Source organism: Camelus dromedarius, chromosome 14, assembly GCF_036321535.1.
Source record: "Camelus dromedarius isolate mCamDro1 chromosome 14, mCamDro1.pat, whole genome shotgun sequence".
Taxonomy (NCBI): domain Eukaryota; kingdom Metazoa; phylum Chordata; class Mammalia; order Artiodactyla; family Camelidae; genus Camelus; species Camelus dromedarius.
In genome coordinates this window covers 37,982,201-38,008,689 of record NC_087449.1, presented here as the reverse complement: position 1 = coordinate 38,008,689, position 26,489 = coordinate 37,982,201, and the positions used below count along the sequence as shown (strand labels likewise).

The 26,489-nt window shown below is 35.1% G+C and overlaps 1 protein-coding gene across 7 annotated transcripts in view; it reads left to right on the top strand.

Annotated features, from left to right (window-relative positions):
* The window catches only part of MAST2 (microtubule associated serine/threonine kinase 2), a 174,740-nt gene that overhangs the window by 108,461 nt on the left and 39,790 nt on the right, over window positions 1-26,489 (top strand). For all 7 annotated transcript variants that reach the window (XM_031465041.2, XM_031465043.2, XM_031465039.2 and 4 more), the window contains one exon: window positions 21,624-21,715. In XM_031465041.2, the coding sequence (XP_031320901.1) occupies window positions 21,624-21,715 (92 nt within the window). The remainder of the gene's footprint in view (window positions 1-21,623; window positions 21,716-26,489) is intronic.

Genomic DNA, 26,489 nt, shown 5'->3' with positions numbered 1-26,489 from the left:
AAATTGTGGGGAACTAATGGAAGATAAGGGTTATTTCAGTAAGGTCTGTTAAATATATCATAGCTCTTTTCTCCCTGATACAGAGGGACGCCTTCCTTAAAAGGAAATTTGCTGGATTTTAGGCAGTTAGGGAGAAGGCAGAGAACTCTTTCTGCACTTGTTTATTCTCAGTTATCTTTGACTTAAAATAATCCTTTTACCAAAGTAGCATATTTGGGATGGCATATTCTGATCCCTTCAGCATCTTTGGCAGAGCATTACTATTCTTCAAAAAGGATAGTGTGTTCTTCTCATTGAGTTTTATCAGGTGATAACAAGCTTTTGTTTTGTCTCATTACTGTGAAGTTAACTTTGATCTATTAATTAAGGTGTGTCTGCTAGGTTTCTCTCCTGTAAGATTGCTCTTTTTCCCTTTGTGATTAATAAATATTTTATAGGAAGGTTATTGAAATTATGTAACTACCCCATTCCTCATTAAATTTTAACCCACTGTTTTTAGTATCCATTTATGTTCCTTGGCTGAATTATTACACCGTGCTTTTTGATACTTGGATTGTACTATATTAGGTCAAGGGGAGTCTCTTCATTCTGGCTTGTCTTTTTGACATGTCTATATCGTTCTTTTAGAACTTCCTCTTTCTGGCCCAGTAAGATGATTCTGACTGGCTTATTTTGGCCCTCCCTGCCCTAGCCCTCAAGTTAGTCATTTGTTTAAGGAACATGATTCCTTTTAGTGGAGAATGATATTTAAAAGCCACCATATGGTAGGCATGGTTGCTGATATTTGGGTTCACTGTTCCCAGAGAATGTAAGCATGTAACATGCATTTATCTTTTAAAATTCCTTGATCTCTATATATTGAAAACTATAAGCTAACACTGACATCTCTACTTCCAATTCTAGTTTATTCTAGTTTTTTCCATTTCCATAGTTGTAACTTCTTTCTTTGGTAGTGAGAAAACTGATTCTCATTACCCTCAATATATTTATTTAATAATTTTTTACTGTGTGTAACCGATCTCCCTTTACAATCACTGACCGCCAGCATATATGCCCTTACCTTGCTAGGTCTCCACCACCCTGTGCCAAACTGATACCACTGTTCTCTGCAAGCAGACAACCTTTTTACTCTCATCAGTCTGTGACATCCCATGCCAGGCGCCTTCCCCCCAGCCTCAACCATTATCATCATCTAATGGCTTATGGACTGAATTATTCAGAAAGGAATGGGAGGAGGGAGGATTCTTGGGTCCACTAGCTACATCAGACGCAGCCTCAGGTGCCTGCATAGTTCTTTAAAAGTAAATCTACAGAGATAATTTACATACTATAAAATTTACTAATTGTAAGTTATCCAGTGGTTTTTTTACTAAATTTATAAAATTATGCTGTCACCACCAGAATCTAAATTTAGAATATTTCCATAATCCAAGAAGTTTCCTCATGCCCATTTGCAGTTAATCTTAGGCTTTTCCCCAGCCTTAGGCAACTGCTGATCTGATTTTGGTTGTATAAAGTTGCTGTTTCTGAACATTTCATATAAATGGAATCATACTCTTTGTAGTTTTTTTTGTTTCTGGCTTCTTGTGTTTAGCATGTTTTTGAGGTAATTCATCCATTTTGTAGCGTGCATCAGTAGTTCATTCCTTTTTATTGCTTAATAATGTTCCATTGTATGGATATGCCACATTTTGTTAGTCCATTCTTCAGTTGATGGACATTTGGATTGTTTCCAGTTTGGGACTATTAAGAGTAAATGTTGCAATGAACATTTGCATGCATGTCATTGTGTGGACAAATGTTTTTATTTCTCTTGGGTAAGTCCTGGGAATGGAATTGTGTTATATGATTAGTTTATACTTATTTTTTTTAAGTTGTATCATTTTATATACCCAACAGCAGTTTTTGAGGGATCATTTTTCTACATCTTCACCAACAGTAGGTATTCTTTCTTCTTGATTATAGCCATGCTAGTGGGTATGTAATAGTAGCTCATTGTGCTTTTTAATTTGCATTTCCCTAGTAACCAATAATCTGAGCATTTTATCATGTTATTATCAGTCATTTGTATATTTTTTGGTGGACTGTCTATTCAACTATTTTGTTCATTAAAATTTTTGATTCCTTTGTCTGCTGGTTGAGTTTTGAGTTCTTTATGTATTCTAGATACAGGTCCTTTATCAGATACATGATTTGCCAATAGTTTCTCCTAGTCTGTGCTTTGTATTTCCATTTTCTTGGATGGAGTCTTTTGAAGTACAAAAGTTTTAAATTTTTTCTTTTATGAATCATGCTTTTGGTATGGTATCTAAGAACTATTTGTCTAACCCAAGGATATAAAGAATTTCTTCTATTTTCCTCTAGAAGTTTTATGGGTCTTTTTGTTCTTAAATTTACATCTTTGATCTGAGTTAATTTTTGTGTATGGTATGAGGTAAAGGTAAAGGTTTTCTTCTTTTTGGATGTGGCTATCCATTTGTTCCAGCATAATTTTTAAAAGGCTGTCTTATCCTTATTATCTTGGCACCTTTGTTCGAATCAGTTGACCATAAGTGTTAACAGTTTATTTCTGTACTCTCACTTCTGTTCCATTAATTTATATGCCTATCCTTGTGTTAAGTCCACACTGTCTTAAATAATACCACTTTATAGTCCGTTTTGAAATCAGGTAGTGTAATTCCTTCAGTTTTATTCTTCTGTTTCAAAATTGTTTTGTCCATTTTGGTTGCTTTGTGTTTCCACATAAATTTGAAGATCAAGTTTGTCAATTTCTACAAAAAGCCCACTGGAATTTTGATAATGATTGCTTTGAATTTATAGATCATTTTGGGAGAGCATTGTCACCTGAACAACACTGAGTCTTCTAATTGATGAACGTGGAATATCTCTATTTATTTAACTCTAATTTCTCTCAGCAGTATTTTGTAATTTTCAGTGTACAAATATTACACTTCTTTTGTTAAATTTGTTCCTCTTTCTAATGCCATTGTGAGTAGACTTATTTCTTATTTCATTTTCAGATTGTTTGTTGCTAGTATATAGCAATACAGCTGGTTTTTAATGTATTCATGTATCCTGTGATTTTGCCAAATTTGTTTATTGGTTTATCCTTTTGCATTTTCTTTCCCTTTTCTTCTATTTTTCTTATCTCTTTCTTAATGGCTTAAAAATTTTTTTTTCATTTTTAATTGTGGTTACATATACAGAACATAAGATTTGCCATTTTAACTATTTTTAAGTATACAGTTTTGTGGCATTAAGTACATTCACATTATTGTGCAACCATCACCCCATCCATCCATTTTTATTTATTTATTTTTTTTTCAAAATAACATGCTTTATTATATGTATGAGATTTTTTTTTTAGGCTTTAAGTCTTTTTTTTTTTTTTAACATTTTTTATTGATTTATAATCATTTTACAATGTTGTGTCAAATTCCAGTGTTCAGCACAATTTTTTAGTCATTCATGGACATATACACACTCATTGTCACATTTTTTTCTCTCTGAGTTATCATAACATTTTGTGTATATTTCCCTGTGCTATACAGTGTAATCTTGTTTATCTATTCTACAATTTTGAAATCCCAGTCTATCCCTTCCCACCCTCCACCCCCCTGGGCATCTATCCATTTTTAGAATGTTTTCATCTTTCCAACCTTAAACTCTGTACCCATTAAACACTATTCACCATTCCTTCCTCTCCCAGCCCCTGGCAACCACCATTCTGTTTTCTTTGTCTATGAATTTGACTACTTCAGGCACTTAATACAAGTAGAATCATAAAACATTTGTTCTTTTGTGATTGGCTTATTTCACTTAGCATAATGTCTTTAAAGTTCATCCATGTTCCAGCATGTGTCAGAATTCCCTTCCTTTTTTATGCTGAATAATATTCCATTATGTATATACACCACATTTTGTTTATCCATTCATCTGTTGGACACTTGGGTAACTTCCACCTTTTGACTGTTGTGAATAATGCTGATGTGAACATGGTGTAGGTATATAATCCAGTCACTGCTTTCAGTTCTTTTGAGTATGTGCCCAGAAGTGGAGCTTCTAGATAGTACAGTAATTTTTTGTTTAATTTTTTTGAGGACCCACCGTTACTATTTTCTACAACACCTACACCATAGTACATTCCCACTAGCAATGTGTAAGTGTTCCAGTTTCTCCACATCCTAACCAGCATTTGTTCTTTTCTACGTTTGTAGTTGTTGTTTATAATAGCCATCCTAATGAGTGTGAAGTGGTATCTTAGGTGGTTTTGATTTTAATTTCCCTAATGATTAGTGATGTGGGGCAGCATTTCATGTGCTTTTTGGCCGTTTGTGTATCTTCTTCAGAAAAATGTCTGTTGGAGTCCTTTGCTTATTTAAATATCTGGTGTTGTTTATTTTTTTGTTGTTGAGTTGTAGGAGTTATTTATATATTCTGGATGTTAATTTTTATAGTATCTTTGTATAGATTTTGTGCTGGTTCCTTCTGGATTACTAATTATTATTTTTGAAAGAGGTATATCCTTCCTAGTCTAAATGTTTGTAAGAAGTTTGTAAAGAAGAAAGACCAGGACAGTGGACTAGACAGTTAAGAAGTGTCTGTGGTTCATAGTGAAGCTCATTATATTTCAGTTTTTTCCTCTTGAGCTGAAAGTCTGTCTTTAGACTTCTATTCTATGGTCCTAAACAGAGTCCAGGAAAAAAGTTAATGTAGCCATCCATTCATTGTGTCTCTAACTGTCTTTCCCTAGTTCTCTTTTTGGTTATGTTAAAATTTACCTCATCTAATTGAGGTATAATTGACAGAACATTGTATTAGTTTCAAGTGTACAGTTTAATGATTCAGTATTTGTATATATTACAAAATGATCAACCCCATTAAGTCCAGTTAACATTTGTCACTATTCATGGTTGTAATTTTTTTCTTGTAATGAGAACTTTCAAAATCCACTCCCTCTCCTAACTACTTTCAAATAGCCAGTAAAGTATTTATTAACTAGTCATCATGCTGTATGTTAAATCCCCATGACTTACTTGTTTTATAACTGGAGATTCATACCTTTTGACTCCCTTTGTCCATTTTGCCCACCCCTCCTCCCTACCCCTTGCCTCAGGCAACCACCAGTCTGTTCTCTATATCCATAAGCACAGATATATTTGTTTGTTTGTTTTAGATTCCATATATAAGTGATATTGTGTGGTATTTATCTTTTTATGTCTGACTTATTTCACTTAGCATAATGCCCTCAAGGTCCATCCATATTTTCACAAATGGCAAAATTTCATTTTTTTAATGGCTGAATAATATTCTTCTGTGTGTGTGTGTGTGTGTGTGTGTGTGTGTGTATGTGTGTATTCTTCATCCATTGATCATGTACAATTTTAATTTATGAAACATCTAATTAAGTTTTTCCGTATCCATCTGTTCTTGTTTCATTACTCCCAGTTTTGATTCATTAATTTTTATTTTTTAATGTTATTTATATTTTTGATAATATAAAATGTTCTGTATTTGCAAGTCTTTTTCAGATTTTTATTACTTAAATTTTAACCTGTGGAAATTCTTCTTCCCATTATTGATTATATTGGCTGACTTTCTTAGCATTAGATTTTTAAAAGTGTTTTGGTTATTATTGTAAACAATAATTTGTTTTCTATGACGTTATTACTAACATATGCAAGTACTAACAATTTTATATCTTTCCATCCTATCCTCAGCTTTTTGAGTTTTATTTGTATTTTCAGAGATTCTGAAATTAAGTTCAGGAGTAGCAATGAGATCAGATGCCTTTATGTTTTTTCTTGACTTTAAAGGGAATATATTTAAAGTTGCTCCCTTGACTATAATAATTTTCCTTTAAATTTTGAGTAAAGATCTTTAAAATTAAGAATATGTCTTCTGTTTTCTATTTTCTTGAGTTTTCCTTTATATCCTATTAAACTTTATCAAATACCTTTCTCTCTTTTTTCTTTCCAAATCTTGATATATTTCGATATGAAAAAATCATATTTGCTAACATTAACATCACCATCACTCTCATCAGAAAAGTCTAAATATTGGGAAGCTGTCAAATTCATGATATAAGTTTTTCAAAATTCTGATTTTTTAAAAGGTCGAATTTTCTTATTGGTAACAAATACAGTCAGTTGTTTTCCTTAAAGTGATAGACTTGTTTTGTTCATTTCAAGAAAGTCTGAATAACTGTAAAATGATGTTCATGTAAAACATGGCTCACGACTCAACCAACAGCACCCATGTCTTCTTTAAGACAATCGTACTTTGATAATTCAGTACTAAGTAGTATTTTACACATATGTATTTTGTCAGAGTATTTAGAAGATAGTCAAGATTTAATAAAACTACTAATTTTTATTCCGTTGACAAGTACATTCTGAGTCAGTCTAGAATTTTTTTTTTAACTGCAAATGAGTGATGGTGAAACATATAATTGACTAATAGAACATTTTGGTTCCGTTTGTGGTGAGGTGCCAGAAGTTTTACCCACTGTTGCTATTGTAACATCACTGCAAATGTCACCTAGTGAAAAAGGCAAATCATTCCTTTCATTTTCTGTGAAAATAGTTTTGATATGGCAGTCCTTCTAAAAAGGGTCTCTGGGCCCCTTAGGGGTTTGCAGACCAACTTGATCATGATTTTTTTTTAAACTTGCTAAAATTTTACAGAATTAAATCATGTATGCTTATAAAGGAAATGGACCTATAATTTTAAGGCTGTTGTTATCTGGCTTTTAATCAAAGTTATATGAATGTCATAAAGTAACTTAGCTTTCCAAATTTTTGTTTTCTATCACAACTTTACATTAAGACAAAGATTACTTGTTCCTTGAGAGTGTGTTAGTTTTCTCCTGTAGAGCTAGCTGACTTGTGGTGGGAGTCTTGTGGAGATGTATAATAAATTCTATAATGGAAAGTTATACAAAATTCAGTGCCAGTGTATGGAAACCAATCTTTAATTCTGCCCTGGAGAACACGAGGCTTTAGAAGAGAAGAAAACTCCTGAGTAGAGAAGAATTAACATATTTTTGCCAGGTAGACATTTGAGGCAAGGGTATTTAAGCAGAAACAATAGCATGTGCAAGCGAGTGAAGACATAATCGTGTGGGTTTGTTTAGTATTGGGGTGTAAAGTGGATGGAAGGTGGATTTGTGGGGAGGTGATGATGGGTAGGACAAATGGACAGGGAGCTGTATCATGAAGGGTCTTGAATGGCATGCTGGTGACTAGTTTAGATATTTATTTGGCTCTCATAGTTATCAGAGGATTTTGAGCAGAGGTGTGACATGATCATTTGCTAGTTTTCTTTAGACATACCACTACTGCTTAGAATTGAACCATGATTGTACCAATTAAAATGCAGTATAATTACTACTGTTAGTTACTGCTTTCTACAAATGTCTTCTACCTGGGTAAATGTTCTATCCCAGCCATCCCCTTTCTATTCACTTTACATAGCTGTAAGCTACTCACATTTCAAATATAATTTTATTTTGTATATATGGACATAATTTCAAAAGTCAAGTAATTCTTTAAGGCTTATAAAAGAAAGCTAGATATCCTTTACCCCACTCTTATGATCCTTGATTCTTGCTTCTCAAAAGTAACCATTTAAAATTATTTTATCTATTTCATTGTCAGTTGTGACTTCATAACTTATTTCTAATTGAATCATTGTATGCTGTCATTATGTTTGTTTTTACAACCTTTTGTTTTCTTGAGGGTAATAATTATCTCACTTTTACTTTGCTTTATATTCTATGTAGAATTAATTTATTCATCTCCAAAATTTTTATCAGAGCTGCAAAATGCTTCTCAGTACGTTGCATTAGATGATCTAATCATCCACATCTGTGCACACACACATGCCCACCACACTGGATTACTCTAGAACTCTGTCATCTTCTGCTCCAGCCTAAACTGATTATTCTTTAGTCCTCTTGCATAGTTGTCATTATGATATTACCAATACCTCTGACCTCTGTCCACTGTGGATTCTAATAAGTTTCCCAGATCTTCTGCCCTTCTCTTAGTCAAATCCTTCATTTCGGTGGAGCATAGCCACCCAGATTCTTAAAAGGCACCTGTTGCCTGAGTTCTCTTCCCTCACATAACTAAGTTTCTTCAGCTGTGGACCTCTGAAGGCCAAGATTGATTATATTTTGCACATTTTTTAGTCCTTCCAGTGCCTGGTATAGGACCTTGCAATTAACTGTCATTAAAAATGACTGGGATATAGTGGTTTGACTGCTGGAAGTGGGAGCTTGGTCCTAAAAGTAGACTCTGTATCCATGGCTATGTCATAGAAATGGAATTATGTTCTAATCTTCTCTATTATGGAAATTTGGACAGGCCAGGCAGCTGGGCTGTTTACTGAGGAGGAAGACAGAAAAGAAGGGTTGTTACTAATGCAGGATTTAATCTGGATGTTGGACAAACATTATGGAGTAATTACAAGATATTCTGTATTTCCCTTTAACCACTAATTGTCAAAGAAACTGGTCTGGAAATGTAGCCTGGCAGTGGGCTTATCATTTGGAACTTCCAAAGAAATCCAGAAGCTATGGGAACTAGTAAAGACAAACCAAATATACCACAACCACCCAACAGTATGTAATCAGAGACAGCATTAGACTGCTTTGTTTTACCGAGGCTCATGTTGGTGGAAAGCCTCTGCAGTGGAGGTGCACTCCATTCAAAAAAAAAATCTTTAGTCTCACTGACCACTTTCCTTTGATTATCAAGAAATGCACTGCTTTAAGAATGCATTACAGGACCACTCTCTCCCATTCATTAGTTATCCAAATAATAATAACTGTGTTATCAGCCACTATCCTGGGTACTGGAAATATAGATGTGCTTAGAATACACAAATTCTTAAGCAGTGTCCCCTCTAGGGCTTTTAAATTTCTCTGCCAGATTCATTCAGTTAGAGCTCTGTGAACATCAGCTACAGTCACCAATGACAGAATTATCTGACTTTCTTTATCTTGAGAACAGGAATGGGGGCATGGTGCTGCTGCCCTGTTAGGGAAACTTCCCACTATGTCACATGATTCCAGGGGAGGAGATTGTACTGGCTTACATTTAGCCAGTTACCCCCTCTCCTTTTGTTTTTTATTTTAAAACTGTTGATTCATTCCAAGCATTCTGTGCCTATTAAATCCATGTGGTACCTTGTACATTGGCATTTGAGCTCTAGAGGTAAGTTTATTTCTTTTCACTCTAAGTTGATATTGTTGCAGGACTATGTTGCTGAGACTTTCAGGCCTGGCTGTTATAATCTGCTAGAAGCTGAATCGTGTTTCCTTTGCATTGTTGGTGGTCTTTTCTTCTATAACACAATGAAGATCCAGGATTGGCCAGCATAGAGATAATCTGTACCTCTTTACCTGATCAAGAGTTTTTTGCTGTACCTTGATTTAGAGTCGGTGTAAGGATGGTAGCTAAGATTGCCATGACTAAGGAATTTGGTGAGAGCATAGTCTTTGCTGAGCCTCTACGATAACAGATCTCCTCCCTAGTATTTGTGGCTGTGTCAAAGTTCTACTCCAGTCCCTAAAGAAGTTTTTTTTTTTCCTTTCTTTTTTTCCAGCTTTACTGAGGCATAATTTACATATAACATTGTGTAAGTTTAAGGTGTACAATGTGATCATTTGATACACATACATATTGTGAAATGTTTACCACAATAAGGTTAGTTAGTACATACTTCACCTCACACAGTTACCGTTTTGTCATTGTTGGTGAGAACATTAAAGCTCAACTCTCACAGCAACTTTGAAGTATATAATATAGTATCACTAACCACAGTCACCATGCTGCACCGTAGATCCTTACCTAGGGTGGTTCTTCATATCCTATCTGCCCACGCATTTTCTTTCCCTGAAGTTAGTTAGATTATGCATAATGCCCTTGTTTTTCTAGATGTACCTTCTAAATCATCTTTGGGATGGAGCGCCACATTAAGAAAGTCCCAGGGCAAAGAGAATGTAAGTTACATTAGACTTTCAAAAAGTGTTGGTACCTTATTCTAACTTAAGGAAAACTACTTAGCCTCTGTGTGTTTCAGGCTCCCTGTACAAAGCAGATTATAATAGTACCTACTTCATAGGGCATGAGATAGTACATGCAATGCTTTAAACAGTGCCCAGTTAGCACTTAATAAAACTAGCTATTATGATTTTTGTCTTAAATGCATAGGTAAATTCAGTAGAGTGGGAGGAAAATCCCAAGGGATCTTAAGAGAGAAACCAACAGCTGAACAGTGGAAACCAGTTTTGGAACTCCCAAGAAAGGAGGCCAGAGAGGAGGTATATTAGTCTGCATATCCTTTAGGGGGAAGAAGATGAGGCCTTGGCTTGTTTTAGGTAGGGATAACCTTAGGTTAGGGTAGAATTGAGATCCCACATATAATTAGGACCCTCGGAGAACTTTACTCACTGTAGGAATGGACTTGGAAAACAGTTTACCCACTGGCACAGAGAGGTAAAATGAAGTTCTGAAGTCTCATCTGGGTTTTAAATAGGCTCTTAATAATAAAGAAAAATATCTCCTTGAGAATTTTAAACTATAGGCCTTCATTCAGCTGAATTTGGAGCCTATGCTCTATGTGTGTTCTAGGAGCTGATTCTAGGTTGTCAATAACCCTGACAAATCTGCCAGAAACAAACTCAGAATTTTTGTTGAAGACACACCCTCAAATCAGGTAGTGCAAGATTCCCATAAAGCCACATTAAAAGTGAGTTTCCAGTTCATAATTATAGACCATACAAGGAAACAGATCCACCACAAGTGAAAATGAGTAGAAAAAAGAAACAGTAAAATTAGACCCCTAAGAACTTTAGAAAGTAGCATTATGAATCAAGACTAAAAAAAAGTATATTTAAGATAAATAAAAATATAAAAGAATGAAACAAAAATGAGAGGACAAAAGACATTTAAGAAAGAAAGATCAGGCATATTTGGGAAAAAATGCCAATTAGAATTAAAGGAATTAAATACATTGCAACATTGACTTTGAAAACTTAGTATTCAGATTATATAGTAGAGCTGTGGACGACGTTAGTAAAATCTTGTCTAAAGTGCAACACAGACATAGAATGATGTAAAATATGAATGAGAGCTAAGAAATACGGAGGATATAATAAGAAGGTCCAACAGAGTACAAAGAAATGGGGGAAAGGTCATATTCATAGATGATTGAGACCTTCCAGAATTGATTAGAAATAAACAAAATACCGTCATGGAGCACAATAGGTAGAAGTAAATCTCCATCTAGATACATTGCAGTAGAATTGCAAAACCATAAAAACAGAGATCTTGAAAGGAGCTAGAGAACTCTGAAGAATCCACAAAAGCTGAAAGATCTGTAATAAATGAATTCAGTAAGGAAGTTTACCTAAGAAAATTGAAAACATAATGTACACACAAATATGCCAGTTCTTAGTAACATCATTTTAAATAGCTGAAAAGTAGAAACAACCAAAATGTTCATCAATTTGTGAATGGATAGGACGGTGGTCATGGAAGTCGGAATCCACTAAGGAGTGTGTAACAACTCACCTGCCGAATCAATTTATGAATGGATAAACAAAATGTTGTATAGTCACATTATTCAGCCATAGAAAGCAATGAAGTACTAATAAATACTGCAACATGGATGAATCTTGAAAACATGCTAAGTGAAAGAAACCAGACTCAAGGACACATAATGTGTGATTCCATTTCTATGAAATATTCAGAAATAAGTAATTCCATAGAGATAAAATTCTTTGGTGGTTGCCTGGGAAGAGGGAATAGGAAATATGGGGATGGAGAGTGATTACCTATGGATACAGGGGTTCTTTTGTGGGTAATGAAAATGTTCTGGAATTAGTGGTGTTGGTTGCACAGCCTTGTGAGTGTACTAAAAACCATTGAATTGTATAAGTTAAAAAGTTAATTTCTCTGGTATGTGAATTATATCTTAAAATTAGTTATGTTAAAAAAAAAAGCAACAACCAGAGAGAAAAGAAAAATTAGCTGCAACAATCTTAAAAGGAAGCTTCTCAACAGCAGTAACAGGAGCCATAAGACAAAGTATCTTTAAGGTACTGAGAAAAAGTTACTCTCAACAAGAGGTTGTAGAATTCCATACCTGTGTGATTGTCATTGGAAGTAACTGAGAAAATATAAAGCCATTTTCAGACAAACAATAAAATTAAGAAGGTTTACCAATATCAGATTCTCACTGAAATATTTGCTAAGAAGAAAGAGGAAAGGTGTGAGATCCAAGACGAAATGCTGAGCAAAGAAACTGGAAAATAAGGGTAAATCTAAGCAAGCAATTATTGTATGAAACAATAATAATTACTAATTTGGCAATATAAAAGCAAGGTAGACCTGAACGACTGGACCAAATAACATGTAAATTGGAAGTGGTGGGAAAATTGGACTTAAGATCTTTTAATTATGTTCAGCAGATAGGTTGAGATGCTAGCTAACCTTGCTCTTTGTTAAGACAAGAGTGCTTGTTAAAAGTTTAATAATAATAACTACTGTTTTTTACAAAAGAAAATAAAACAGTGTATAATTTCCAAACCAATGAAGTAGGGGTTAAAAAATACTTCATTAATCCTAGGAGAACTGCCATCCCCAAAAAAAGATAGAGTAAGGGGGATTAAGTTGGAGCAGGTCACAGTGTTACATAGGGAAATTTGGAAGGGGACATTAGAGGAGGTAAGGGATATTTGCTATTATACAGCCAAGGGAAGGGCATTCCAAGTAGTGCAATAGTCCTGGTAGTTTGGTACCTGTATGAAATTAGTAGCCTTCGGAAGGTTTTGGGCAGATGAGTAAAATCATCTGATTTATGCTTTAAAAAGATCACTGTGACTGCTTGTGTTGAGAACAGACTGGGAATAGAAGACAGAAGTAAACCAGAGAGACTAGTTAGGAGGCTGTTGAAATAACCAGGCAAGAGATAAATAATGGATTTATCTCCAAGCAGCACCCTTTATTGACTGAGAGAACATGCATTATCCCACTCTAGCTTCTCAGTCTCTACAGAGATGTCATCCTGGTTGTTACTCTAAAGTCATGTCTGGAAGTTCTTGACCTTAAATGACCCCAGAGTCTTCTCTATTTTATTGGTCACTCTTAATGAAACAGAAGTGGTCTTTTCCTCATTCTAAATTCTGAAAGGAAGTAGCCAAGTGCTAGCCGGTTAATTACTGAGTGCTTAATTCCTAGGAGCACCTGGATTTCCCAGATTGGGAGGTTGGAGGTTGGAGACCCTAAATAGTGTGCAACCATGCATTCTATGCCATAATCTATATTCCTTCAGACTGGGAAATGGACTTCCTAAATAAATTGATGGCATCTCCAGCAGAGCAGAGGCTCAGATTAGAGTACCTACTGGTACTCTAGGAGGCATTTTTGAAGTCTGGGAACTCTCCAAATATGGCCACAATTCTACATATCACAGAGATTGCATAGAGTGCCTTAGTCTTTGCTCCCACTATCCACCAAGATGACCATGGTGGGAATATGAAATGTCAGGCTTTGCTCTGAGTGACCAAGTGACTATCATTGTAGAGGGCAGCAGTCTGGTGTAACCCAGTCCTTGGAATAGGCAGCAGAGCATCAGCTTAGGGGGTTTCCAGGTTACCTTCCATGAGCTGAGAATTAGTGTGGCTGACTCTGTAAACATCCAGTACTTTCATCTTCTGGGATAAAAGAATGAAGACATGCTCTTTATCTTCTAGATCCTGAGGAAATGGCCATTGCCTGTTGAAATGGAAAAATTAGCCAGTTCCTTGTTTTGGATATTAGCTGAGTCATGGCAACTGTACCAGGATGTCTGACCTTTTTTTCCCCTGGCAGCTGTTGCATATTTGCCAAGTGAGATTATATGTACCTTCATAAAAAGGCATGTGGCCTAGAAATATGATCTTTAGTGATTTGGATTTAATTTAAATTTTAAATAAGATCATGGCAAATGAAATTAGATCAATTATCTGTCCCTGCAGTTTCAAGAGATCTTCATTTTCATAGACAAGGAGTTTAGACATAATGGCTTGATATAACTTACAGTGCCAGGTGTACAAATAGTCTCTTTTATTATATTAAATCTTTGTAATAAGTTATACTCATCCATTCTTTGATTTAACAGATATTTATTGAGAGCTTGCCATGTGCCAGGCAGAGTCCTAGGCACTGAGGAAAACACTACTAAATAAAGCATGCACAAGCCCCTGACCTCATAGAGCTTAAGAGCCTAATGGGAGGAGAGATAACAGAAGACATGTGCAGAATACATAGTATGTTAGATAGTGGCAAGTATTGTAGAGGAAAATATATTGGGAAAAGAGGGTGAGTATGTTTGGGAGGGAGGGGGTTACCAGTTTAAATAGAATGATTAGGGGAAAATCCATTGTGAAGATTGTACATGAGCAAAGACCTGAAGGAGATGAGGAAGCAAGCCATGAGGGAGACAGGCAAAGGAAGTATCCTTTTTAAAGGCCCTGAGGCAATGGGCACACTCAGTGTGTTCTCAGAAAAGTGAGGAGGCCCATGTGGCTGGTAGAGTGAGTAAGAGGGAAAGAGGGGATGGAGATCAAGAGCATGTAAAGCTCATAGGCTGGATTTAAGAACATGGACTTCTACTCTCAGTGAGACAGGGAGAAGTTTAAGCAGAAGAGTGACTTTAATGTTTACATTAAAATTTTGTATAGCTTTATTGAAGTATGATTGAAATATACTAGGTTGTACATGTTTAAAATGTAGTTTGATGGCTTCTGATATATGTACGCATCTCTGAAACCATTAGTATAGTCAAGACAATAAATATATCTGTAACTCTCCCAAATTCCTCATGCCTCATAATACCTCCCCTACCTCTGGTTGGTGACCATTAATCTGTTGTCTATAGATTATTTAGCATTTTCTTGACTTTCATATGAATGGAATCATTCAGTATGCTTTCAGCATAATTATTGTGAGATTCATTTATTGCGTGAATCAATAGTTTGCTCCTTTTCATTGCTGAGTAGTAGTCCATTGTATGGACATATTATGATTTGTTTATCCTTCATCTGTCAGTGGACATTTGAGGTGGTTTCCAGTTTTGGGCTGTCACAAATATTAAACAGTGTATAGTTGGGTCCTGCTATTTTATCCAGTTTGATAGTCCTTGTGTTAATTGAATATATATTTAGAACATTTATATTTTATGTGATTATTGGTATAACTGGATTTCAATCTATTATCTTGCTATTTGTTTGCTTTTTGATCTGATTGTACTTGTTCTCACTTTATTCTTTTCCTGCCTTCTTTTAGATTGAGTATTTTTTGTGATTCCATTTTATTTCCTTTCTTGGCTTATTAACTATATTTCCTCACTTTTCTTTTTTGGTAGTTGCCTTAGTGTTTATAATATAACATTTTAACTTTTCAAGTAAAAGTATTTTGCCTGATACTTTCAAGTGGTAGTGTACCACTTCACATTTACTGTAAGAGCCTCACAACAGTCTACCTCCATTCTCCCCCCAGCCTTGTTGCTCTGGGTGTTCTACGTTTTATATCTACATATGTTGTAAACTCCACAGTAAATTATTATATTTCCTTTAAAACTCAAAAAGAGATTTTAAAAATAAAAAGAGATGTTTTATAGTTACCCACATATTTACCACTTCTAGTGCTTTTCTTTGTATTGGTCCAGATTTCTACCTGTATCATGTTTCTTCTGCCTGCAGGACCTCGTTTAACATTTATTATAGTGCAGGCCTTTGGATACTGAATTTTGTCAGTTTTTGTGTGTCTGAAAAAAATCTTTAATTGGACTACCTTTTTGAAAGATATTTTTGCTTGGTATTGAGTTCTAGTTTCAGTTTCTTCACTGTCTTCTGGCTTGCATCTTTTTCCAAATAGAAGTCTGTTATCAGTGTTATCTTTGTTCTTCTGTATGTTATGTAATTTTTAACACCTTTATTGTGAAATGGTTCCTGTACAGTAAACTACACATATTTCAGATGTACAATTTGATGAATTTTGATAGATGTATACACCCATGAAACCACCATCACAATCAAGACAGCTAACATTTCCATCATTCCCAAAGAGGTGCAATTTTTGAATTCCCAGTTTATTCCTTCCTACTCCCTTTAATCCCTGGTAACTGTAAGTTTGTTCTCTACGTCTGTGAGCCTGTTTCTGTTTTGTAGAAAAGTTCATTTGTGTCCTTTTTTCAAGATCCACATATAAGTGATATACGGCATTTTTCTTTTTCTTTCTGGCTTACTTCACTTAGAATGATGATCTCCAGGTCCATCCATGTTGCTGCAAAAGGCATTATTTTATTCTTTTTTATGGCTGAGTAGTATTCCTGTGTGTGTGTGTGTGTGTGTGTGTGTGTGTGTGTGTGTGAGAGAGAGAGAGAGAGAGAGAGAGACAGAGAGAGACAGAGAGAGACAGAGCCAGAGACATATATCATATCTTCTTTATCCAGTCATCTATTGATGGACATTTGTATGTAATTTTTCTATCTGGCTGCTCTTAAGATTTTATCATCAGTTTTAAGTAATTTAATTAGGATGTACTTTGGTGTACTTTTCTTCATGTTTCTTGTGCTTGGGGTTCATTGATCCTCTTGGATCTGTGAGTCTATAATTATCATCAAATTTGGAAATTTTCCAGCAGTTATTTCTTCAAATATTTTTTTCAGTCTCTCCTTCCTCCCTTTCAGGGATTTTAATTATACATGTAGTCTGCTTGAAGTTGTCTGACAGCTCATTATTACACTTTCCATTTAAAATTTCCTTTTTCCGGGTCTCATTTTGCATAGTTTCTCTTGCTGTGTCTAGGTTCATGAATCTGTTCTTCTGTAGTACCTTATTTCCTATTAATGCCATCCAGTTTAGTTTTCACCTGAGACTTAATCTCTACAAGTTCTATTTTTTATATTATCCATAATTTCTCCTTAACATGCTCATTCTTTCCTATACCTTTTTGAAAATTTAGAATATATTTATGCTAATGGTTTTAATGATTCTCTTCTAGTTGTACCAAATCTGTCATGTCTGGGTCTGTTGATTTTCCCTCCTCATTATGAGTCATATTTTCCACTCCTAGTAGTTTTATATTATATACAAATCATTGTGAATTTGACCTTGATGATTGCTGGTAATATTTTTGCTTGCAGTGTTTTTGAGCCTTATTCTGGGGTGCAGTTAAATTACTTGGAAATAATTTGATCTATTTGAGGATTGCTTTTAAGCTTTGTTAGGTGGGACCGTATAAGCATTAGGGACTAATTTTTCCTTGCTGATGTCCTGTGAATTACCAGGTTTTTCCCCTCTGGCTGGTGGGAACACAAACTATTCCTGACCCTATGTGGACACCAAAGGGTGTTCACATGCTCCTTTTCGTGGGTAGTTTCCTAACCACCAGGTTCTGTGCAGATCAGCTCCTCCTTGTGCTGTTGTTGGGATATCTTTCCAGTTAGTAAGCTCAGGCAGTTTTAGGACTCACTTTCTTTGTTTCCCTTCTGCTAGCAATCACTGTCCTGCATTGCTTATTGTCCAGTGTCTGAAAACTGCTTCATTTTTAAAATCCAGCTTATTAGTTGTTTAAGGTGAAAGGGTGAATCTTTTCTTTGTTACTCTATCGTGGTTGGAAGTGGCAGTATTTACTGATTTATATTTTAAAGGGTGTCTTTTTGAGAATCTGTTATAGAGGAACAAGAGTGGAAGCAGGAATACCAGTGAGGAAGCTATTTCAGTTAATTCAGATAGGAGATGATAGTGGCCTGGTCCAAAATGGTAGTGGTGAAAGAAGTGAGAAACGATCAGATTTTGGATATATTTTGATGTTAAAGCCAATAAGATTTGACACATAATAGGGAAGAGTTCAGAATGACACATAAGGTTTATACTATCTTTATTTATATTTGAAAACACTAAAGCCTGAGAATTGAATTTCTGAGACTCGCTCAAGGTCAAACAACAATCTCAAACACAAATTTTCTAATTCCAAAGCTCTGTTCATTTCTATTGAAGTACACGGACACTAAGACCGTGAGCAGTAGAAGCCACAAGTGCTAAAGGAGATCAGAGAAAGTAAAGACCTCTTCCTGCTTGGAAGAATAAAGGAGAGTTCACAAGAAACCTCATCTGAGCTCATGTTTCTTAAAGAATGTGTAGAATTGGGTCCTGGAGGAAAGTGCAGAAGTCCTTGAGGTGTCTCTCTGTTCAGAATTCCCTTCGTCTGGGTAAGCTGTCTAAGGGTTAATGTGGCTTCATATGTACACTCTGTAAAATTTCTCATGTTCAAAACCAAAGGACCTAGAGTTTATATTCTTGAGACTCGATCTTATTTGCCCTTAGAACAAGGGGCTGAATAAACAGGCATGTTTCTCTTAAAAAAAAAAAAAACACCTCAAAAGACAAAACCTACCTAAGAACTTCAAGAAAAAATAGATTCTTCAAATGGCCATGGTAAAGAGTATGAATTATATTCCAAATGTGATGGGAAGCTACTGGGAGTTTTTTTAGAAGAAATTTGCATGATGTCATCTATAATTTTTAAAATATCACTCTGGCTGATGGATGAAGAATAGACTGGTGGGGCCAGAGGGGTGGGCAGAAAGAACCAAAGTGGAAAGAAGACCATTTGGAAATCTTTATAGACCTGAGCTGGAGGAGGGAGGAGTAGTACTAATGAAGGTAATGAGAATTGTGTGGACAGAGGATATGTTTTAAAGGTATAATCCACATTACTTGCTGATTGTTTTCGATGTGGGCGTGAAGAAAAGAGAAGAATCAACGATGATTCATGCATTCTTCCCTGAGCATCTGGATGAATGGTGGTGTCTGTAGTGAAATAGACACGACTTAGGGAGGAGTTAGCAGGTGTTAGAGGGAAACTCATGAGCTCTGTTTTGGAAATGTTAAGTTTGAGATGCCTTTTAAACATCTGGTGGGATGTCAAGTATATGTTTGAATGTGAGTCTCACATTCAGAGGCAGAAGCACAGAGGTGGTAATAAAAAGCTGGGTATCATCAGCATCATAGATTTAAAGCTGTGATATTGGAAAAAAATCATTTAGGGAATGAGTGTAGGGAGAGAAGAAAAGAAGTTTCAAATTTGAGCCCCAGAGTACTAAATGATTTAGAGGCCAGAAAGAGAAGAAATTAGCAAAAGAGATGAAAGGTGAGCAGCTAGTGAGATAAGAGGAAGACCGAGAAAGCATCATGTCCTACAAACTTAAACAAAGAAGTATCTCAAAAAGAGTTAGACAGATATTAGGTTGAATGAAAGAAAGCTGAACAACAACAAAAAATACATAGTATATAATTCTATATATAGGAAATCCAGCAAAACGAAATTAATTTATGGTGATAGAAGAAAATAGCTAGGGGACAGGGGCGTGGCTGGAAAGGGACACATGGGGGCTTTCTAGGGTAATAGAATTGTTTTGTCTTTTGTTTTGGATGTTGTTATATGGTTGTATATAATTGTCAAGGCTCATTGAATAAAACATTTAAGATCTGTATATTTTATTGAATGTAAATTATATCCCAATTTGTTTTTTTTAAAGAGGAAGTTACAGCTGCCAAATGATGTTGAGAGGTTACATAGACACGGACTGAGGATGACCATTGTCATTGGTGACCTTGATAAAGGCAAGACAGGGATGACTATCCAGAGTGGGCTAACGAGAGAATAGGAAATGAGGGTATGAAGGTGACAAGTACAGAATCCTTAACATAGAATTTTTCCTAAACAGGGAAGCAGAGAAACAGGCAAGTTGGGAGAGGTCTATGAAAGTCTTTATTTTAATTTTTTTAAGATGGGAAAAATGACAGCATATTTTTATGATCATGAGAATCAACCAGTAGAAAGCAGAAATTCATGGCATTGGAGAAGGAAGGCAGTGCAAGACTTCTTGAATAGGGAGTTGGGAGAGTTGGATTTGATAGGAACATGATTTTTGCTTCTGCTGTTACAGATGGGAGAGTACAATATATGCATGCAGATTTAGGCTAATAGATTTTTGTAGCACGAATATGTGGTACTTCTTTCTGTGTTGTTTCTTTTTACCCCTATTGAATTAAAAGCAAAGTCAGCAGATTAGGGTAGGATTTGGGGAAGAAGTTTGGAGAGAAGATGTGAAGTAGTTGTCTTGGAGAGAAAGCACATTTTCTACGTAGATGTAGTAGGGACTCACTTGATACTCATTTTCATAAACAAATAAAACACCAGCCGGCATGATTCTTCAGCATCTTCAGCTGCCCAAGTGCAGTTGAGAAATAGATGGAAAGTTGGGTTTAAAGGGTTGAGATTTCACCAGGGCTGTGGTGTGCTGGGGGATAGCAAGGTTTTAATTAGAGTTAGAATTTAAAGCGAATGTTGAGAAAAGAAATTAAGGATATAGGATTTGTTGATGACAGAGTTATAAGCTTTTTTTTTTTGAAGGTCATGGAGTAGAGGGAGACTGTCAAATTAGAGAATGAGGAGCTTGGACATTGAGGGTGACTGAGGTAATGAGGAGTGTAAGACCTGATTAGATTAGTCCTGATGGTTTCTTAGGGAAAGGCACTTACCATTTCTAATCAGAATCTCGTTCTTGAGATTGATCTCAATTCTTTCAGTGGCTTCTTATCACATTTCCATTAATTCTTCACAGGAGCCTCCCAGCCCTGCAGAGTCTGGCTATGGCCTGTGCCCAAAGCCTGTGTAACCTATTTCTTTTCCTGTTACTCTCTCCTCCTCCCACCCTCAGCTTCTTTGCTATTCTTGAATGTTCTTTCTCTTTCTTCATAGCACTTCAGTCTGAGAATAGAGACTTTTTCTTGTTCCCTACTGCTTCCCTAGCATCTGGAGCAGTCCCTGGTTCATAGTAGATGTTCAGTAAATACTCATTTGGGTGATTGTAAGTGACAAGCTTCCCTAATGCCTTTAAAAGATGGGCTGACTTTTGAGTGAGTTGATACACACTTTTCAATAGCAGGTGTAGCATGAAGTAGCTTTTCATCGTGATTTGGTTTTCTCTAGCCACAAGAAAAAGCCTTAGGCATTAACATGTAAAAGAAACTCAACTTTATAGAAGGATCCCAAGCTGTTCTGAAATTTTTGGTGAAATGAGAATGTTACTCAATTCATCGATTAGGCAGTTTTAAAAAAAAGCAAATTTCATAGATTAAGTTAATAGTTTCATTTTTATGACGAGAACACTAATTTTTATGAGATATAAGAATATTTATGGCTTACGTTTTTTGTTTTTCTAAATCAAGTTTGCAAAAGTCATTCTTCATTAGATACCATTCAAGACATGGGCTTAGGGAGCTCCTTATATTTGCTTGGGAAGTAAAACCAACACATTGGAAAGGCACAGTGGCAATACAAGAGAAAAATCGAGACAGTGACAAAGGCTCTTCCAGAGTGGAACACAATGAATTATAATATCTCACTGTGCAAGCGGTAATTGCCGACTGAGTTCAGTTTAAAGTAGTATGCTGCTCAGCCTATGGAATGATTTCCTTCTTTTGTTTTTCATTAGCCATACAAGTTCTGAGGGCCAATAATGTGACCCTGTTATAACTGACATTTGTGTTTTCATTACAGTTGTCGGACAAGTAACCGCAAAAGTTTGATTGTGACCTCTAGTACATCACCTACACTACCACGGCCACACTCACCACTCCATGGCCACACAGGTGAGTGCTTGAAGATTAAGAAAGGTGGAATAACAGTTTCTTTCCTACTTCTCACTTTGTGCGGTTCAACACATTACATTGTCACTTCACTTGGCTGACTGAAGCATACGGAGCTCATGGTCATGCTTTCTATGGGAGAATGTGTTCCATTGTTTTTCGCCTTGACCTGTCAACATTCCTTTTGGTCTTGTACATATTCTAGGTTCACCGCCTCTGTACTAGTGTGTTAAGACTGTGTTATGGCTCCAGTCATGTCAAAGAGGGCTACATCAACATTTTGTCCTACCATGCCCAAGAATTAGGACTCACAGAGATGGTTTTCTGACTCCTGGGTCTTCTAATAACTTTCCCTCTGTTAGAACAGGAGTCAACAAAAGTAAGAGGGGTATTTGTTTCATGTTGATATTGATTTCACTTATTAGAATTAAAGCAAATGACCTCATGCAGTCAGGCTTTGCTCCATCTGAAATATGGGCTTTTCCAGGCAATATAAGGACTGATTTACTTGCTTCTGACTAAGGATTATGTGAAAATTATGAGGCAGAAGACCTCATTTGAGTTTAGCCATATATTTTGGTCTAGACATGTATTGTTACATCCCAGGAGAGCCAGACCAGGGAACTCACCTTTGCTGAAGGAGCTGTTTCAAATTCCACTTGTTCATTGATGACATATAGTAAAATACTGTCTTTTGTACATTAACTTTGTATCCTGCAACTTTGATATAATCACTTATTATTAGTTCTAGGAGTTTGTCGATTTTTTCAGATTTTCTACATAAAGCATCATGTCATCTGTGAACAAAGACAGTTTATACTTTATCCCTTCCCAGTCTGTGTACCTTTTATTTCCTTTTCTTATCTTATTGCATTAGCTAGAACTTCCAGTATAATGTTGAAAAACAGCAGTAAGAAGATACATTCATGCCATTTTCCTCATCTTGGCAGGAAGGCTTTAGATTTGTCACCATTAAGTATGATGTTAACTGTTTGTTTTTTGTACATGTTCTTTATCAAGTTGAGGAACTTCCCTTCTGTTCCTAATTGGCTGAGAGCTGTTTTTTCTTTGTTTGTTTGTTTTGTTTTTTTTTTAACATGAATGGGTTTTGTATTTTGTCAAACGCTTTTTCCGCATCTATTGGTATGAGCATTTGATTTTGCTTCTTTAGCTGTTAATATGATGGATTGCATTAATTGATTGTCAAATGTTTAATCAACCTTGCACACTTGGGATAAAACCTACGTAATTACAGTGTATGATTCCTTTTATGCATTGTTGGATTGAATTTGCTAATATTTTATTGAGGATTTTGCATCTGTGTTCATGAGAGATATTAGTCTGTAGTTTTCTTAAAATGTCTTTGCCTGGTTTTAGTATTAGGATAATGATGACTTTATAGAGTAAGTTAGGGTGTATTCCCTCTGCTTCCATCTTCTGTAGGAGATTGTGGAGAGTTGAATCTTTGGTAGAGTTCACCAGTGAACCTGTCTGGGCCCAGTGCTTTCTGTTTGGGAAGGTTGTTAATTATTAACTTTATTTAATAGATATGTCTTAACAGATTGTCTGTTTCTTTTTGTGTGAGCTTTGGCAGATTTTGTCTTTTAAGTGATTGATGTATTTAATCTATGTTATCAGATTTGTGGGCATATAGTTGTTCATAATAGTCCTTTATTATCTTTTTAATGCCCATGGAATCTGTAGTAATGTCTTCTCATTCATTTCTGATGTTAGTAATTTGTGTCTTTTCTCTTTTTTTTCTTAGTCAGCCTGGCTAGAAGCATACCCATTTTGTTGATCTTTTCAAAGAACAGGTTTTTGGTTTTATTCATTTCTTCTTTTGGTTTCCTGTTTTCAATTTTATTGAATTCTGCTCTAGTATTAATTCTTTTCATCTACATATGTAGGATTTAATTTGCTGTTTTTCTGGTTTCTTAAGGTGGGGGCTTAGATGATTAATTTTAGATTTTCTTTGCTAATCTATGCATTTAATACTATAAATTTCTCTCTAAGCCACATTTTGTTGCATCCCATACATTTTGATAAGTTGTATTTTCATTTTCATTTAGTTCAAAACATTTTAAAATTATATTGTTTTGAAATATTTCCATTGAGATTTCTTCTTTGACCCATGTGTTATTTTAAACTGTGTTGTTTAATCTCGAAATATTTTGGAGTATTCTCTGTTATCTTTCTGTTATTGATTACTAGTTTAATTCCTTTGTGATCTGAAAGCAGATTGTATGATTTCTTTTCCTTTAAATTTGTTAAGATGTGTTTTATGGCCCAAAAGGTGGTCTATGTTGGTGAGTGTTCCATGTGAGCTTGAGAAGAATGTGTATTTTGCTGTTATTGGATGAAGTCATCTATAGATGTCAATTATGTTCAGTTGATTGATGGTGCTGTAGAGTTTGACTCTGTCCTTATTGATTTTTTTTTGCCTGCTGGATCTATCAAGTCTGGATATAGGAGTGTTGAAGTCTCCAACTATAATTGTGGATTCATCTATTTCTCCTTGCAGCTCTGACAGTTTTTTGCCTCATGTAGTTTGAATCTCTGTTGTTAGGCACATACACATTAAGGATTATTATGTCTTCTTGGAGTATTGACCCCTTTGTCATTATGTGATGCTCCTTTTTATCCTGTTAATTTTTGTTCCTCTGAAGTCTGCTCTCTGAAATTAATTTAGTTACTCTCACATTCTCTTGATTAGTGTTACCTTGATATCTTTTTCTCTAATTTTTTTCTATTCATTTACTTTTAATCTATATGTGTCTTTGTATTTAAAAAATGACTTCCTTGTAAACAACATTGGGGCATTTTTTAAAATCTGTGTGATAATCTCTATCTTTTAATTTAGATATTTGATGTTTAAGGTGACTATTGATATAGCTGGATTAGTATCTGCCATATTTGCTACTGTTTTCCATTTGTTGCCTGTGATCTTCGTTCCTCTTTTTGTCTTCTGTTCTTTTTCTCATGGTTTTAATTGAGCATTTTGTATGATTCCATTTTCTCTCTGTTTTTAGCATATCAGTTGTACTTTACTTTTACTTTTCCTCTTTTCCTTTTTGAATTAGTTTTCTTTAGAATTTGTAGTATACATTTACAATTAATCTAAGTCTACTTTCAACTAACATTATATTGCTTCCCAGGTAGCATAAATACCTTATAATGACAAAATATATTTTGCATTCCTCCCTCCTATTCTTTGTATCATTGCAGGCACTCATTTCACTTATCCGTAAGCATATACACACACACCTAAGCATATATAATCAAATACATTGTTGTTATTATTTCAAATAAACTGTTATCTGTTAAATCAATCAAGGAATATGAAAGATCAACTAACTACTGTATATAAAATAGATAACAGGGTCCTACTGTATAGCACAGGAAACTATATTCAATACCTTGTAATGGCCTATAATGAAAACGAATATGAAGAGGAATATATATATTATATATGTATAAATGAATCACTATGCTGTACACCAGAAATTAACACAACATTGTAAATACTTGTAAACTAAATACTTCAATAAAAAAAGAATATGAAAGATCGAAGTTTTAATTTTACCTTCACTTATTCCTTGTCTACTGCTCTTCCTTTATGTAGATCCAAATTTCTGACCTATATCATTTTCTTTCTCATAACTTTTCACATTCTTTGTAAGGCAGGCCTACTGGCAACATATTCCCTCAATTTTTGCCTGAGAAAGTCTTTGTTTCTCTTTCACTTTTGAAGGATTACAGGATTTTAGGTTCGTAGGGTTTTTTTTCCCTCTTACCTATCTTGTTTGTGAGGTGTCAGTAAAGTAGGATATAATTCTTATCTTTTGCTCCTCTATAGGTAAGGTATTTTTCCCTCTAATTCTTCTAAGATTTTTTTTTATAATCTTTGATTCTTCTGAAGTTTGAATACAGTGTGCTTAGGTGTAGTTTTTTGATTTAATCCTGATTGGTGTTCTCTGAGTTTTCTAAATCTGTGATTTGGTGCCTGACATTAATTTGAGGAAATTTTCAGTCATTATTGTTTCAAATATTTCTTCCATTTCTTTCTGTTTCTTCTCCTGGTATACCCATTACATATGTGTTACACCTTTTGTAGTTGTTCCACAGTGCTTGGATATTCTGTTCTATTAATTTAAGTCTTTTCTTTTCTTTTTTTGCTTTTCTGTTTTGGGAGTTTCTAGTGTCATATCCTCAGGGTCAACTCTGTCAGTTCCACTAATGAGCCTTTCAAAAACATTCTTAATTCTGTTATAGTGTTTTTGACCTCTAGCATTTCTCTTCTTTTTTTAGTTGGAGTATGGTTAATTTACAGTGTTGTGTTTGTTTCAGGTGTACAGCAAAGTGATTTATATATATATATATTTTTTTTTTCAGATTCTTTTCCATTATAGGTTATTACAAGATATTGAATATAGTTCCCTGTACTATACAATAGGTCATCATTGTTTATCTATTTTATATATAGTCGTGTGTGTATCTGTTAATCTCAAACCCCTAATTTATCCCTCCCCTCTCCTTCCCCTTTGGTAACCATAAGATTGTTTTCTATGTTTGTGAGTCTATTTTTGCAATGCAAATAAGTTCATTTGCATCATTATTTTTAGATTCCACATACAAGTGATATCATGTATTTGTCTTTGTCTGACTTAACTTCACTTAGTATAATAATCTCTAGGTCCATCCATGTTGCTGCAAATGGCATTATTTCATTCTTTCTTATGACTGAGTAATATTCCATTACACACACACACACACACAC